Source organism: Globicephala melas, chromosome 19, assembly GCF_963455315.2.
Source record: "Globicephala melas chromosome 19, mGloMel1.2, whole genome shotgun sequence".
NCBI classification, from domain to species: domain Eukaryota; kingdom Metazoa; phylum Chordata; class Mammalia; order Artiodactyla; family Delphinidae; genus Globicephala; species Globicephala melas.
Genome location: NC_083332.1, coordinates 13,497,594 through 13,514,070, shown reverse-complemented (window position 1 = coordinate 13,514,070; position 16,477 = coordinate 13,497,594). Strand labels below are relative to the sequence as shown.

At 55.7% G+C, this 16,477-nt stretch overlaps 1 protein-coding gene and 1 non-coding gene across 8 annotated transcripts in view; one reads left to right on the top strand and one right to left on the bottom strand.

The window, feature by feature from the left end:
• The window catches only part of RYR1 (ryanodine receptor 1), a 118,452-nt gene that overhangs the window by 101,581 nt on the left and 394 nt on the right, over positions 1-16,477 (top strand). For 6 of the 7 annotated variants that reach the window (XM_060288636.1, XM_060288633.1, XM_060288632.1 and 3 more), the window contains 16 exons: positions 12-353; positions 2,877-3,689; positions 4,413-4,465; positions 5,064-5,217; positions 6,211-6,297; positions 7,452-7,703; positions 8,563-8,693; positions 10,692-10,734; positions 11,898-12,028; positions 12,130-12,190; positions 12,574-12,720; positions 13,186-13,320; positions 15,310-15,466; positions 15,884-15,948; positions 16,040-16,140; positions 16,318-16,369. In XM_060288636.1, coding sequence (XP_060144619.1) covers positions 12-353; positions 2,877-3,689; positions 4,413-4,465; positions 5,064-5,217; positions 6,211-6,297; positions 7,452-7,703; positions 8,563-8,693; positions 10,692-10,734; positions 11,898-12,028; positions 12,130-12,190; positions 12,574-12,720; positions 13,186-13,320; positions 15,310-15,466; positions 15,884-15,948; positions 16,040-16,140; positions 16,318-16,369 — 2,724 coding nt within the window. Of the gene's footprint in view, positions 1-11; positions 354-2,876; positions 3,690-4,412; positions 4,466-5,063; positions 5,218-6,210; positions 6,298-7,451; positions 7,704-8,562; positions 8,694-10,691; positions 10,735-11,897; positions 12,029-12,129; positions 12,191-12,573; positions 12,721-13,185; positions 13,321-15,309; positions 15,467-15,883; positions 15,949-16,039; positions 16,141-16,317; positions 16,370-16,477 lie in introns of those variants that run through there. The other variant, XM_060288638.1, reaches the window with a different exon arrangement.
• On the bottom strand, positions 13,930-14,002 carry TRNAE-CUC (transfer RNA glutamic acid (anticodon CUC)). Its single transcript has one exon. It is a non-coding gene; the product is annotated as a tRNA-Glu (tRNA).

Genomic DNA, 16,477 nt, shown 5'->3' with positions numbered 1-16,477 from the left:
CCACTCTCCAGGCCATGGACAGCCAGAAGCAGTTCACTGGTCCAGAAATCCAGTTCCTGCTTTCGTGCTCCGAAGCGGATGAGAACGAGATGATCGACTGCGAGGAGTTTGCCAACCGCTTCCAGGAGCCAGCCCGCGACATCGGCTTCAACGTGGCCGTGCTGCTCACCAACCTGTCGGAGCACGTGCCTCACGACCCGCGCCTGCGCAACTTCCTCGAGCTGGCCGAGAGCATCCTCGAGTACTTCCGACCCTACCTGGGCCGCATCGAGATCATGGGCGCCTCCCGCCGCATCGAGCGTATCTACTTCGAGATCTCGGAGACCAACCGCGCCCAGTGGGAGATGCCCCAGGTCGGTGGCCCCGCACACGCGCATGCTTGCCTCCCGGGGCTTCGGGGCATGCTCCTGGCACGCTTGGACCACACATGGGGCTGTGCACACTTCGCATATCCGCTCTGCAGACCCTGGTGTGTCCCTGCTCCGCTCGTGCAAGCCCACGCCCACCCTTCTGCACACGTTGTAGGGGTGCTGCTGTGCCCTTGCGCACCCCTGGCTCTCCTATGCCCACCTCGTGCAGACCCGGCATGGACATATACCCTTATACATGCAGCAGCGCCTGTGGGCCCTCACTGTGGCTGCTCGCACACCACGCCTGCCACTTGTACACTCACCCCGGGAGCTCTTATAATCCTGATGCGACCACACCCACACTCTTGTACTTGAACCCACGTGGTTACACACACCTTGCTCACCTTACCAGCAGCCCCTGGTATGCCCTCTCTCGGCCCTGGCCTGCCCATGCCCACTCTTTTGCACACGCACCGTGGGGGCTCTAGGGTGCCCTGCTGACTGGCATTTTGTGCCCCCAAATGCCCTCTGAGTTCCTAGCACAGAATACCCTTCCCACTTATGCTGGGCCCACGTGTGCGTGCACCTCTCTTGCACACTCACTCTGAGGATGCCAGTGTGCATTCCTGCAGCCCTGGCATGCCATATGGTTGCCCGTCCTCACTCATTCACCCGCACATGCCCCGGCACACCCATGCTCATTCATGAGCACTTGGACAGCCCTCACCAGCCCACCCACAAGAGCCCCTGTGTGTCCTTGGTGGCCAGGCCTACTCCTTGACCTGATGTGCCCCGAATATGCCCAGCCTACAAGTGTGTGAATGCCCCTTACACACTCACTTGCTCCAAAGTATGCCCACGTAGCCCTGGCACACCCTCAGCCCACCTCACACACTTAGCCTGCATGTGGTTCCCATCTCCCATTCTCTCACCCTCCCATGTGCCCCTCACGCATGCTCGGCCCCTGGCCCCGCCCCTGCTGTCCAGGCGGCCCTCCTGCCCACACTCACAGTGCACGCCGAGCCTGCGTGCTCCTTACCTGCCCCTTGCACTCCCACTTCCCTTTTACTCCTCAGATGCCCCCAGGCACCTGCACACTCCTCCCACTTGCTCTTGCACACCCTTCCCACCTTAACACTCACAGTTCATGAGACTTGCACTCCCATCATCTCCTCAACACCTGGGCCCCTTGAGTCTCCTCCTCAGTGACACCTGGCTCACGCACGCCCGGGCTTGTGCCCTACCCTGAGCCCTGCCCTCACGTTCTGGGCCCTCTTACACTGACTCCCGGGTCCTCTTGCACACTCATCCTGCCGCACGTGCCCTGACCATATGAATTGCAGACCCCTCCCACATTTACACTCCCCACCCGCGGTTTCACCCAGGCCCTTGCATGCCTCTGCCCCATATGCCCATGTCCGCCGAGCACTGAGCCGGGCACAGTCACGTTCTCCCCATGTCCTCCCATGCCGCCACGCCCTCCTCACACCCGATTCCTCCCTTAGTCCCGGTGCCCTCTCACAAGGCTCTTGCACATCGGCCCTTTCACATACTCCACCGGAACTCCCAAGGTTTTGCACACTCACCTGTGTCCCTCGGGGCACCACTGTATACTCATCCTCCTCTGCAATCTGGCTTAAAAGCCGTTGCATCGTCCTTGCACCCGGGACGTCTGCACATCCCTGCATCTGCAGGAAGCCCTGGTTCACCACTGGCCCTTCACACTCTAGTACACCCTGTGGGAGCTCCGCCCCTCACGTGCACCCCACGTGCACACTCTTTCTGTTAGTGTTATTCCTCCAGACACCCACTTCCTCCTGCTCACTCCTTCCCATTCCCACGTTCTCCTACGGGTCCGGAGTCCACGTCTGCCTGCGTGGCCCTCTAGCGCTCATGCAGCAGTACCACAACAGCAAGCACTATATGGCGTTTGGTAGGTGCCAGGCACTGTTCTAATCACTCAGCATCTATTAACTCATTTAATCCTCACGCCAGCCCTTTTATGCACGGGTCCTACTATTATTCCCCGATTTACATAAGGGGAAACCGAAGCCCAGAGCGTTAAGTCTAACTCAGTGGCAGAATCAGCATTCGAACCCAGGCAGGCTGGCTGCAGAACCTTTGCCCTCAACCACTATGCTCAGTCTGTCGACGCCAAGAACATCGATCCTGGAACCAGCTTGCTGGGAATTCGAATCCTACACCTGCCACCTCTCAGCTGCATCACCCCAGACACGTGACTTTCTGGGCTTCCATTTCCTCATCTGTAAAATGGGGATATCGGCCCCTACTTCTAGGATGGTTTGTGCGGATTTAATGAGATACCATACATAAAATGCTGGATACAGGGCCTAGCCTTAATGAGGTTCTTACAGGTGCACCTCCAGCGAGCGCTATATAGGTTCGCTTTCAAAAATAAAAATGACGATGCTTAGAACAGCGGCGAACGCGCGTGGCTGCCACCGCTGTTGTCCCAAGTCCCCGCTGACGGCGCCCCCATCACGTCCCCTCCGCCCCGCGCTGCAGGTGAAGGAGTCGAAGCGTCAGTTCATCTTCGACGTGGTGAACGAGGGCGGCGAGTCGGAGAAGATGGAGCTCTTCGTGAGCTTCTGCGAGGACACCATCTTCGAGATGCAGATCGCCGCGCAGATCTCGGAGACCGAGGGCGGGCCGGGGGAGGACGACGACGAGGGCGCGGGCGCGGCGGAGGCGGGCGCCGAGGGCGCAGAGGAGGGCGCGGCGGGGCCCGAGGGCGCGGCGGGGACGGCGGCGGCGGGCGCGACGGCGCGGCTGGCGGCGGCGGCGGGTCGGGCCCTGCGGGGCCTCAGCTACCGCAGCCTGCGGCGGCGCGTGCGGCGGCTGCGGCGGCTGACGGCGCGCGAGGCCGCGACGGCCGTGGCCGCGCTGCTCTGGGGGGCGCTGGCGCGCGCGGGGTCGGCGGCCGCGGGGGCGGCGGCGGGCGCGCTGCGCCTGCTCTGGGGCTCGCTCTTCGGCGGCGGCCTGGTGGAGGGCGCCAAGAAGGTGACGATGACCGAGCTCCTGGCGGGCATGCCCGACCCCACGGGCGACGAGGTGCACGGCGAGCAGCCGGCCGGGCCCGGAGGCGACGTGGACGGCGAGGGTGCGGGCGAAGGCGCGGGCGACTCCGCGGAGGGCGCGGGCGACGAGGAGGTGGCGGCGCAGGAGGTCGGCCCAGGAGGCCCCGACGGGACTGTGGCCGTGGCCGAGGATGGTCCCTTCCGGCCCGAAGGGGCCGGCGGCCTCGGGGACATGGGTGACACGACGCCGGCGGAGCCGCCCACGCCCGAGGGCTCCCCCATCATCAAGAGGAAGCTGGGGGTGAGAGCGCGGGCTGGGGCATCAGGGTTTTGGAGAGATTGGGGTAGGAGGCAGGGTGAGAGAGACAAATAGAGGTTGGAGAGCGGTGCACAGAGAGAGGAAAAGGGCGGAGAGAGGGCCTGAGAGATACGCAGAGACAAAGAGAGACACGCTGAGAGATGGACGCAGAGATGGAGACCTGGAGGAAGTCTCCCGGTGAAGAGGGTAGTGATTCTGGGAGAGACAGGAAAAAGTGTCTGGAGCCAGAAAGAGCAAGAGACCCAGAGACCAAATTAGAGGAGAAGCAGGACCAAGAACTAAAAAGACCCAAGATAGGGTCAGAGACACTGGGAAAGACCCTCAGAGATACAGGCGGATGTAGGGAATTAAGTAGTCCACGTGACAGAGGCCCCTAAAGCATCCTCAGTGCAATAAGTGCCATGGGGGTGCGGTTGTCAAGGTGATGGAAGGTTGTCAAGGTGACGGAAGGCCATGAGGGGAGAAGAGCTCCACTTGGAGCCAGCCTGACTCTGCACAGTGCTTTAGCCAAGGCACTCCACTTCTCTGAGCCTCAGTTTCCCCTCTGTAAAATGAGAATCTTGATCCCTCTTCTGGGGGGTGGGGGTGGGGAGTAAAACTTAGATTGCCCAGGAGAAACGGCCAGAAAGGGACACAGAGAGGAATAGGCAGGTCTGAGAGGCGCTTGGGGTGCAGGCTCAGCCCTGATACTTGCCCTGCCGCCAGGTGGATGGAGAGGAAGAGGAGGTACCTCCAGAGCCGGAGCCTGAGAAAGCCGAGTGAGTGGCCTTGGGTCCAAGGGGCCCAGCCCCTATCACTGCCTCCCTCCTGGACTAGAAGCCTCCGGAGGTCAGGGCCTGAGGATGTCCTGTTCACTCTGGGACCTCAGCATCACCCATCCCAGGCCCAGGCCCGGAGGAGGGCCTCTGTGAAAGGCAGTAGAGAAATGAGCGCTCCTCTCTTACCTGCAAGCCTTTCTGCCAGCCGTTCCCTCCACCTGTAAAACCTTCTTCTGCGCTTCGTCTCAGCCTTCCTCCTCCTTCCCATGTTGGCTCACGTGGCTCCTTCTCTGGGAAGCCGACCTTGACATGCCCCCTAAGTTGAAGAGGTGTCTCCTCCGGGCTCCCATAAGCCCCTGAGCTACCCTCGTCCCAGCCCTGACCACTCCGGGCTGCCACTGTCTGGTGACGGGTCTGTACCCCCATTGGACTGGAGCCCCATGGGGACAGGGCTGGAAGTTGTCTCACCACTGTGTCCCCAGCACCATCTAGACCTGGACCAGGCATGGGGTGGGCCCCTGCTCATGGCTTTGAATGAATGAATGAATGAATGCATTTCCCAGGCACCTGCTCACTCTTTCTGTGTCCTGCCCTGCAGTGCTGAGAATGGGGAGAAGAAAGAAGTCCCCGAACCCCCACCAGAACCCCCCAAGAAGACAGCTCCTCCTCCCCCCCCTCCAAAGAAGGAGGGGGCTGGAGGCGGGGACCTGGAATTCTGGGGAGAACTGGAAGTACAGAGGGTGAAGTTCTTGGTGAGGACCCAGCAAGGGCACCCTGAAGCCTCCTCTCCCAGAAAACATTCACACCACCTCTCCCCCAACCCTGTCCTTGAGCCGACCTGGGCCAGACTCATCTCTGTGAGCAGAGACGTCCCCAGACAGAGCAGGACTTGGGCACAGGGCAGCATTTTCAGGTGGCCCCCACTTGGCTCCTCGGCCTCTCCCTGCTCACAATCCTTATTCCAGCCTCCCCGCGTTTGCGCACCTGGGGCCACCGGCCTCAGCTTCCCACCCCCATCCTCTATCCAGAGCTGAATCCTGCTGAGGCCTCTGTTCCTCCCACCGTGGCCTATTTCTTGGCTCTCAGCCTTCAGGAAGGAGCTGCCACACCAGCCCCAGCTCCTCCTGTGGGGGGAGAATTCATCTCCTCATCCAGGCCCGGAAGAAGGGAGTTCGGGGCCCATGCCTCCATCTGTCCTGTCTCCTCTCCAGGCCAGCCTGACATGAGGGGCTGAGGGAAACCTGTTGGACAGAGGGTGGTTTAGTGAGGATTTGGGGAAGGCATGGGGGATGGAGAGAAAAAGAGGAAGGGAGAGGTGGAAGTAGATGTCTTCTGCCCGGGATAAAGCAGACGGGGTACCCTCACCCGGGAAGCAGCATGGCAGAGTGGCTGGGAGTGTGGACTCTGTAGCTGGACCGCCTGGCTTCAAAGCCCAGGTCTGCCACTTCTTGGCTACGTAACCTTGGACAAGACAGCTCACCACCCTGAGCCTCCATCTCCTCATCCAGAAAGTGGGCACATCAGCAGTACCTACTTCATAGGGTTGGGGTGAGAATTAAACAGGTTCACGTATGTAAAGCTCTTAGCTCAGGCCTTGGTATACAAGAAGCACTCAATAAATGGGAGATTGTGGGACCAGATGTTAAGGACCCCGGTGCTTGGGTTGTGGGTGAATGTTGGGATAAATTCTCCCGGGAAGCGAGTGGACCGTGAGCTCTGTCTTTTTCTTTCTCTCCTCATCTTAGAACTACCTCTCCCGGAACTTCTACACTCTGCGATTCCTTGCCCTCTTCTTGGCATTCGCCATCAACTTCATCCTGCTGTTTTATAAGGTGCTGATCAAGAGGGGCCGGGAGGATCAGGCGCTTACCTGGGCTGTGGGGCGGCAGGCTCAGCCCCTAACGGGTTCCCAGGGCCCTTGCAGTTCACCAGGGACAAGGTGTTGGGCTCAGGGTCCCCAGGAAAGTTCAGGCTGAACACCTGGAGCTTAAGATCCCTGTGGTGGTGAGTATGTGTGTCTGGGTCCATCTGGAACAGATGCCTGAGTGCCCTGTGAGAGTTAGTGCAGGGAATCAATCCTGGGTTCCACGCTCAGTTCTGCCACTGGCCAGCCCTGTGCCCCTGGATGCAGGCCTTCCCCTCTCTGCAACACCCGCTGATTCGGTTACATCTCTTTGTTCTCACATAAGCTAAAGAGAAATTTGTGGGGAGGAGGAAATGGGCAGCTCATGGAAGAGAAGGAGAGGGCTATGAAGCAGGCCTCCCAAAGGACAAAGGGACCCTCGGGGTCTTGCGCGAGATCTAGATAACAGGACAGAGGGGCAGTCTAGCAGAATGGTCAGAGCATGGCTTCTGTAGGATCCGAGTCTGGCTCCACCACTCACTGGCTGCATGATGTTAGGCAAAGTTCTTAACCTTTCTGTGCCTTAATTTCCTCATCTGTAATATGGGATAATAACAGAACCTACATCTTAGAGCTGTGGGAATTAAAAGAGGATTAACATGAGGAATTTCCTGGCGGTCCAGTGGTTAGGACTCCACGCTTTCATTGCTGAAGGCGTGGGTTCAGTCCCTGACAGGGAACTAAGATCCTGCAAGATGTGCGAGGCCCAGCCAAAAAAAAAAAAAAAGAGGACTGATGTATGTAAGGCACTCAGAATAGTACCTGACAAAAAAAGGCGCTGTATAAATAAACGACAGCTACTACTAATTTTAGTATTAGTGTTAATATTAGTGTTTAAAGTAGTCTCGTTAGGGCTCCACTATCAAGACGAATCAACTCTGTTTTCAGTGCTCCTGTCACTCAGTTCAATAGTCAGATTCCCAGGACAGAATCTGATTTGCTAGCTAGGGTCCTGGGCCCACCCCTTGATCTTGATGGACAGCCCTGCAGAGACTGTATCTGACGAGGGCCCAGTTCTGGGTGTGGCAGACCAGGTACCAGGACACCGGGTCCCCACCCTGTCTGACCTCTGTCCCCCTTTAGGTCTCAGACTCTCCACCAGGGGAGGATGATGTGGAGAGCTCAGCAGCTGGGGACCTGTCGGGAGCAGGGTCAGGTGGAGGCTCTGGCTGGGGCTCGGGGGCCGGAGAGGAAGCAGAGGGTGACGAGGATGAGAACATGGTGTACTACTTCCTGGAGGAGAGCACGGGCTACATGGAACCTGCCTTGCGTTGCTTGAGCCTTCTGCATACGCTGGTGGCCTTTCTCTGCATCATTGGCTACAACTGTCTCAAGGTGGGTCATGACCACAGCCTTGGGGCTGGGGCATGTGTGTGCGCGCGCGTGCGCGTGTGTGTGTGTGTGTTTGGAGGGGATGTGTGCCGGGGCACTGGCTGAGAGGACCTGGGGCAGGGGCTGGGGCATCTAACACAGTGATTAGGACAGAGGGGCGTCTAGGGTTGGGGTAAGGCTGGGGGACTGAGTACAGGATTGGGGTCTTTAGCAAGGGTGATATTCAAACTGGGAACTGATACAGGTTGCAGCTGAGGAGATGGGTCCTGTGACGATGTTAATTTCTGGATCAAGAAGCAAAATTTGTCATTCGGGAATATTTATTTTCTACATGTTGGTCAGTGGGTGAATTAATATCTGTGAGGGTCTGTGGGCCTCAGACATAACATGGGTGCCAACAGGGGGATGTGGATTCTGACATCAACTATGCCTGAAGCTCGTGATGCCCCGCAAGGTGTATTACGAAGACTTCAGTATGGGTTCCACGAGAACTGACTGTTCAGCAAACCTTGATACTTTACAATTGGACGAACAGAGCTCTTTTGGCTTAGAACTTTTACAAGTGCTGTCCCCTCTGCCTGGAATGCCCTGCCCCACTTCCACCTCCTTTCACCTGCCTGTTTTATTCCTCCTCCTTCCCTTGGGAGGCCCCAGGCTGCAGCAGGTGCCCGTTCTGGGCTCTTCCGGGTTTTTTCCTCATCCCAGCCCTGACCCTCTGACCGCGTTTCCCCACTACTACCCTGATCACTCTGGGGAAGCTCCTGTGATGTGGGGTCTCACGAAGGCTCCAGCAAGATGTCCTAGCTCCTGCCGAGGCTGTGGTCTCCTGACACCCACCCCTTTGCCTCCCTGCATGATCTAGGTGCCCCTGGTGATCTTTAAGCGGGAGAAGGAACTGGCCCGGAAGCTGGAGTTTGACGGCCTCTACATCACGGAGCAGCCTGAAGACGATGACGTGAAGGGGCAGTGGGACCGGCTGGTGCTCAACACTCCGTAAGGGCCCAGCCCCAGCCTCGTGGTGGGTTGGGGAAGCAGAGCTGGGTTTCCACTCCAGTCCCAGCCCAGGCCTCAAAAGGCCGGCGTTCCAGTCACTGCCCGTCCTGACTCATTCTCCCCAAGCCTTTGTCTTCCTCTTAGTAATACAGACAAATTTCCCCTGCATTAAAGTACCTCTGGGGGTGCTGCTGACACGTGGGGATTCCTGGGCCCCATCCCTGGGGATTCTGGTTCAGTGAGTCTGAGGTGGCACCCAGGAACCTGCATTTTAAACTCTGTCCCCACGCGGGATTCTCACCAGGTGCCATGAGTGGGAAATATATGAAATCACTTGGTTTTCAAACTGAGCCCAGAGAGGAAATGAGGGTTGTGAGGGCAACGTGGTGGGACTCTGGACCCCCAAAGTACACTCCCAGCCCATTCCATTTTCCCCCAGGTCAAGTCCCATCTTATCTGTTCATACAGCGGGGCTGCATCCTTAGAGGGAGTCTAGAGTAAGAACACCAGGTCAGGTTGGAACCCTGGGTTGGCCACACTGTAGCCGGGAATTCTTGGTCCAGTCACTTGGCCTCTCTGTGCCTCAGTTTCCTTATCTGTAAAGTGGGGATATATAATAGCACCGACCTCACAAGGACCTTGTGACAATGAAATGAGTTAGTGTAGTTTCTGGGGCACTGTAAGCTCTAGGTAAGGGTTGGAAGTCATTTTCTTTTTTCTTTTAATGAAGACACTTTTTTTTTTTTTGCATCAGGTCTCAGTTGCGGCATGCAGAATCTTTGTTGAGGCACACATGCAGGATCTTTTGTTTCCGAGAGCAGGCTTTTCCTTGTGGTGCGCGGGCTCCAGGGCGCGAGGACTCGGTAGTTTGTGGCATGCAGGCTCTCTCGTTGAGGCGCGCGAGTTCAGTAGCTGTGGCGTGCGGGCTTAGCTGTGGCACACAGGCTTAGTTGCTCCGTGGCATGTGGGATCTTCCCAGACCAGGGATAGAACCCACGTCCCCTGCATTGGAAGGCGGATTCTTTACCACTGAACCACCAGGGAAGTCCCGGAAGTTATTTTCTTATGGGGTCCTGCCTAGTGAAGTGGTGCAAGGAGAGAGAGAAGCCATACCAAGGACATGCTATACTCTCACTGTCACCATCAAAGACACATGTAACTTACACACATTCAAGTACACATGCTTAAGAGAGAGAGAGAGAGAGACACCTATTTAAAATGGTGTCTGCCCAAGACCTTGACTTCTAAATACCATTTCCCGTGACAAGGAACCAGACTCCTTGGAGAAGTGGCAGATTTTTCAGGGCTGTGTCGGGGAAGTGTAAGATGAGCCTGGATTATCTTGTTAAGTCAGAAAGCAAGGGTGTGCTCACTGCAAAATGGTGACATGCTGAAAGGAGCCTGCTGCCAGCTTAGAAGCGGCTCCCCGTGGACAAATCAAGGACAGTTTGAGCGTTGATAAGGATAGAAAGTGCCACAAATTGAAACACACATCAAATAGGCCTAAATCCATGGATTCATAATAAAACTCCACTTCACCCCCGACCCCCTCCCCAGCAAAACTCATTGGGCCACCTTTGCAGGAATGTTGGGACATCAACTCATCAATTAGAAAACTGGTAAATAAAGGGCCAGAATCATCAAATAAAATTAAACAGTGTGAGGAAGCACCCCGGAACCGGAGCAGGGCCAGGCTGCTGGTCCCGACTCCTCCCCACCTGAGTGCAGTTCTGGGGTCTTTGCACATCCCAGCTCCGAATGCGAGCCGCCTGCCTCACCTGGGCTCCACCAACGACAGCAGCGGGGGAGGGCGGGGTAAGAGTTGACCTTGGGCAAAAGTCACCTGGCCTGGGGTCTTTAGAGCCTGACCCTGAGTGAGATGTGACCCCCCCTGTCTCCTGTGAGAAAAGCATTGGAATTCCAACCCCCCGCCCCGGCCTGGCTGGTGGCCCCTGTTCCCTCCTACCCTGATGTCTTGTGGCTTCTTTCTCTTGGCAGGTCTTTCCCCAGCAACTACTGGGACAAATTTGTCAAGCGGAAGGTGAGAGGACGTGGATGGGGAGGTGGAAGGGCCTCCTGGGCTGGGTTCCTTGCTGCCACCAGGCCATCCAAACCCCATCAAGCACTTGCTTCATGTGTGACCTTGGGCAAGAGGCTTTGACTGTCTGAGGAGCACCTCAGATTGCCAGTCTGGAAGTGAGCATGACAGTCACCCCTCCCGCTCTGTAATGAGACGATACGTGTAACAAGCACAGCACAGTGCCTGGCGCAGAATATTAGTTTTGAGGGAGGAAGTAAGAATATTAGTTTTGAGGGAGGAAGTAAGGCATCCTATTTTCAGCACGCAGACTCTGGTGCTAGATTCTCTGCTTTTCTATTCCTAGTGGGGTCAACCTTTCTGTGCCTCAGTTTCCCTCATATTCAAAGTGAAGTAATGAGGGCCGACCCCACCAGGTTGTTGTAAAGGTTATATGACCTACTACATGAGCAGTTCAGTAACATTCAGTTACAATCATTCAGTCACTCAACAAATGTTTCTTGAGCACCTACTGTGTGCCAGGACCTGTTTTAAGGACCTGGAATCCAAGGAGTAAACACATTTGGACCCTCAAGTTGGAAAGACAGAGGAGGAACACATTTATAGCATTCAGGTGGTGATAAGTGCTGTAGAAGAGAAAAGCCCCGCGGAGGGGTGGGGAGCGCGTGGGTGTTGGCCCAGACAGGTTGCTCTTTCGTGCAGCGTGATCAGGAGGTGAGGGAGCGAGGCAGGTGGGAATCTGGCGGAAGGGTGTCCTGGGCAGGGGGAACGGCCAGTGCAAAGGTCCTGGGGGAGGAATGTGCCTGGTATATTTGAGGAGCTGTGAGGAGGCCAGTGTGGCTGGAGCAGAGTGAGTGAGGGGGTGAGTGGGAGGAGATGAATTCATAGATGATGGGGTGGGGACGCCAGTTATATAGGATTCCTTGCCTACCTGCCTAATAATAATAAATGATCCCAATTAATTTGGCTACTGAGTAAACTGGACCTTTATCACTTTGGGACCTTCCCCCTGAGGATCTGAAGAAAGCTCTGGCCCTTCTCCCCAGAAAAATGCACCCCCAATCTCTCACACAAAGTTCAGAGTGTCCCCAGACACCCCCAACCATGCAGGCTGTGACCTTCCCCACTCTAGTTGTGTCTGCACGGCCCTATGCTCCCCTGCGTAGGTCTTGGACAAGCACGGGGACATCTTTGGGAGGGAGCGGATCGCCGAGCTCCTGGGCATGGATCTGGCCACGCTGGAGATCACAGCCCACAATGAGCGCAAGCCTGAACCACCACCGGGGCTGCTCACCTGGTGAGCCAGGGGTGACCCTGCACAGGCCTGGGACAGGCAGGGGAGGTGGCCAGGGTCTGACCCCCCAGCATCTGGCCATCCCTCTTCCCTCCACCCTACAGGCTCATGTCCATCGATATCAAGTACCAGATCTGGAAGTTTGGGGTCATCTTCACAGACAATGTGAGGGGGGCCCTGTAGCGGGGGAGGGGCCTGCTGGAGAAGGGCCCGAGGGCGTCGGGTGCCCCACCCCCAGGTATCCCTGACCAGGGGCTGACTCCTGACCCCTGTGCACCTCTGACCCGCCCAAGGCTCCTTACCACCCAGAACACTCTTGAATTCCCAGACTATGTCCTTCTGCAGAGGGTTCCCCAACTCCCTGCAGAATGGCTTCCCACCGAGTGCTCCGCTGTTTTAGAGTTGTTCCTGATCCTTCAAATAATCCCTAGCCAGAGATGGCCCCCCGAACCCCAGAGCGTGCCCAACACTCTCAACTGTTCCCTGGCGCCCAGAGTACTCCTTGACCCTCATGAACACACGCTGACCCCGGCTCTGTGTGCCCACAGTCTTTCCTGTATCTGGGCTGGTACATGGTGATGTCCCTCCTGGGTCACTACAACAACTTCTTCTTTGCCGCCCACCTCCTGGACATTGCCATGGGGGTCAAGACGTTGCGCACCATCCTCTCCTCTGTCACCCACAATGGGAAACAGGTGTGGAGGGGACCTGTCTGAGGGGAGTGAGCCTGGAGGGACGAGTTTGGCAGTCTGAGGAGGGGTGGAGGGTGAGGGCTGGGCAGGTAGGGTGAGGAGGGGCAAGGCTGGGCGGGCTGAGCCAGGGCAGGTGTGGGTGGTGAGACCCCAGGGGGAAGGCCACCTGGGCCGAACTGGGGCAAGGATAGAGAAGGCTGGGGACTTCCCTGGTGGTCCAGCGGTTAAGGCTCTGCGCTCCCAGTGCAGGGGGCCTGAGTTTGATCCCTGGTCAGGGAACTAGATCTCACATGCTGCAACTAAAGATCACACATGCTTCAACTATGGAGCCCGCGTGCCGCAACTAAGACCCAGCACAGCCAAATAAATAAATAAATATTTAAAAAAAAAAAAAAAGGATAGAGAAGGCTGGGCATGGGGGAGGGGCAAGCCCAGAGTGGAGCTGACCGGCCCATTGCCCGTCCCCAGCTGGTGATGACCGTGGGCCTCCTGGCGGTGGTGGTCTACCTGTACACCGTGGTGGCTTTCAACTTCTTCCGCAAGTTCTACAACAAGAGTGAGGATGAGGACGAGCCTGATATGAAGTGTGACGACATGATGACGGTAAGCCCCTCCCCCCAATACTCTTGGAACAAGTTACTGACCATCCCTGACCCTTAGTTTTCCCATCTGTAAAGGGGGTGAGTAATAGAAACTACCTGTAGACTTATTGTGAGGGTTCAGTGAGCTGACACTTGTGAGGTACTTAGAACAATGCTCAATAAATGGTAGCCACTGTTGTAATAGTATTTGAGTTTTTCAAGCTATCCTTATTGGAAGGGTGCTCAGGCGTGGTGCCTGACTTACAAGCCATGTGAGTTGGCTGCTCAACCTCTCCATCCTCTGGTGTCCTCACCTGTGAAATGGGTGTATAATAACAGTGCCTACATCTTCGGGTTGCTTTTAGGACTCAGTGATGCTCCCTGATCATCTAAGATTTAAAAGTCTTAGAATAGTGCCTGGCAGGTATTAAGGATTCCACAGATGTGAGCTACTATCATCATTATAACGAAGAGTGTCACCCAAAGCATGCTATCCGTGTTTTTATTTTCTCTTCTATTCTAGGAGTGGTGGTCATAACCCAAACTGAGTTGTTGTTTTTTTTCTAAACTCCATCTTTTTTTTTTTTTTTTTTTTTTTTTTTGCCTTACCGCACGGCTTGTAGGATCTTAGTTCCCTGACCAGGGATTGAACCTGGGCCCTTGACAGTGAGAGTGCAGAGTCCTAACCACTGGACCACCAGGGAATTCCACTAGACTCCATCTTTATTTTTATTATACCCCAACTGCACCTTAGCATTTCCTCCACTTGTGAATTTTTTAAACTTTTTATTTATTTAGTTAAAAAAATTTGTTTGGCTGCACTGTGCGGCTTGTGAGATCTTAGTTCTTCGACCAGGGATCGAACCTAGACCCTCAGCAGTGAAACCGCAGAGTCCTAACCACTGGACCGCTAGGGAATTCCCCCCAAATTAAGTTTAACCTACTATAGGCATGGGCCACAGTGGAAAGAATCATCCCAGGGCTTTATCTCAGAGATGGCCTGTAATCTGGCACTGTGCTCGCAGGATCCACTCAGCCTGACATTTGAGGCCCCACCAGACCTGGTCTTGCCACTCAGCCTTGTTCCCATCACTCACTGGTCTTAGCTCTTACCCAAGAGAACTGGGTTCTCTCACTTCCCAGGGACACAGAAAGAACAGTGTAAAGTCTTTCCCAAGTGCCAGGCAGACCACGTCCCTCCCTCTGCTCAGAACCTTCTTGTGGTTTCCCGATGCCTTCACCATGGCTTACAAAGCCAGGGAAAAACCAGCCTGGCCTGAGTCTAACCAGAGTCCTTCTTGCTTTTTGCTCTCTGGCTGCCTGGTCCTTCTTCAGTTCCCCTAAGATCATGTGTTTCCTCCCAACCCAAGCCCTTTGCATCTGACATTCTCTCTTCCTCCCTTGCCCGGCCCTATGTACACACACCCCTTCACTTGATGCTTCACCTTCAACTTAAATGCTGCCTCCTACAGGAAGCCCTCCATGACCATTGGCTGGACCTCATTTATCTCCCTGCTCTTGCCCACAGGAACTCTATTTTCCAGCTTCACTGAACCTCTTTCAGTTCCTCACAAGAGCAAGATGCATTCTTTCCTCCCCAGATGGTGATGAAGCACATGTGGTTTTCTCTGCCTGGAACTCTCTCTCCCACCTAACATTTTCTTCACGTTCCAGCTCACACATGTCCCCTCTTCTAGGAAGCCTTGCCCCATCACCGCAGGCTGGGTCAGGCTTTCAAAGCTTCAACGCTTCCTGTGCTTCCCCCATCTCACCCCTGATTACACTGTGCTTTCACTGTCCTGGCCCTGAGCCCTCCCTATCACAACCCTGATCATTTCTGGGCTGTCACTGTCTGATGCCAAGTTTGTGAGCCCTGTGAGAGGAAGGTTCAGGGCTGTCTCAGTCATTGCCATGTGTGCCCTGCTGCAACTAGCCCAGGGCCCTGTAGGTAGTGGGTGAATGTCGAATGATTGAGTGCATGACTAATGTGCTTCTCACCCTGCCCCCGCAGTGTTACCTGTTTCACATGTATGTGGGTGTCCGAGCTGGTGGGGGCATTGGGGACGAGATTGAGGACCCAGCAGGCGATGAATACGAGCTGTACCGGGTGGTCTTCGACATCACCTTCTTCTTCTTTGTCATCGTCATCCTGTTGGCCATCATCCAGGGTCAGTGCTTGTCGGGGGTGTGGGAGTGGGGGCTCTGTGCCCAGAGGCAGACTAGCTCATTTAAGAGTGCAGTCCCAGGATCACATCAGCCTGGATTCATATCCTGGCTCTGCCTCTCCCTACTGTGAGACTTTGGGCAAGTCACCACTCTGAGCCTCAGTTTCTCCATCTGTAACATGGGGGGTTTTAATTGTACTAGCCTCATCGGGTTGTTGTGAGAATTCAATCAATTCATAGGTGGCAAATGTCTGGCCCATGATAAGTGCTCAATAAATGCTAGGTATTATTATTTTTAGGAAGCAGGGTGTGATTAGGGGGATGAGGGTGGGAGGCAGGACTCAGAGGTAGGTAGCCAGAAGAGGAGGGAGTCTGAACTGGGTCAGAGGTTGGGCACTGACTTGCGCCCTGCCACCCCAGGTCTGATCATTGACGCTTTTGGTGAGCTCCGAGACCAGCAAGAGCAAGTGAAGGAAGATATGGAGGTAGGTCATATCTGGGGGGGCGACCCAGAGGGATCATGGGACCCTGGGGGGTTGAATGGGCCTTGACTCTGATGTCTCCTGCCATGCACAGACCAAGTGCTTCATCTGTGGTATCGGCAGCGATTACTTTGATTCAACACCGCATGGGTTCGAGACTCACACACTAGAGGAGCACAACCTGGCCAATTACATGTGAGTGTGGGCCCACTGGCCAATCAGGAGGGTGGAGGCGTGGCTGCCGCCAGCCAGGCCGAGATACTGGCCAGTTAGGGGAGGGGGGATGGGGTCCATGTGGGTGGATTCCCAGCCAGCCAATCAGGAGCAAGTAAGGGTGATTGCGACCTGTCTACCGCTGCCTCCCATCCCCAGGTTTTTCCTGATGTATCTGATAAACAAGGACGAGACCGAACACACGGGTCAGGTAAGGGTGTGTTAATGGGACGACAATGGGCAGAGACATGGTGAATTTTACTATAAGGTCAATCAGCAGGTGACAGTAAAAAGCTCTTATCAATATGAAGCATTTGAA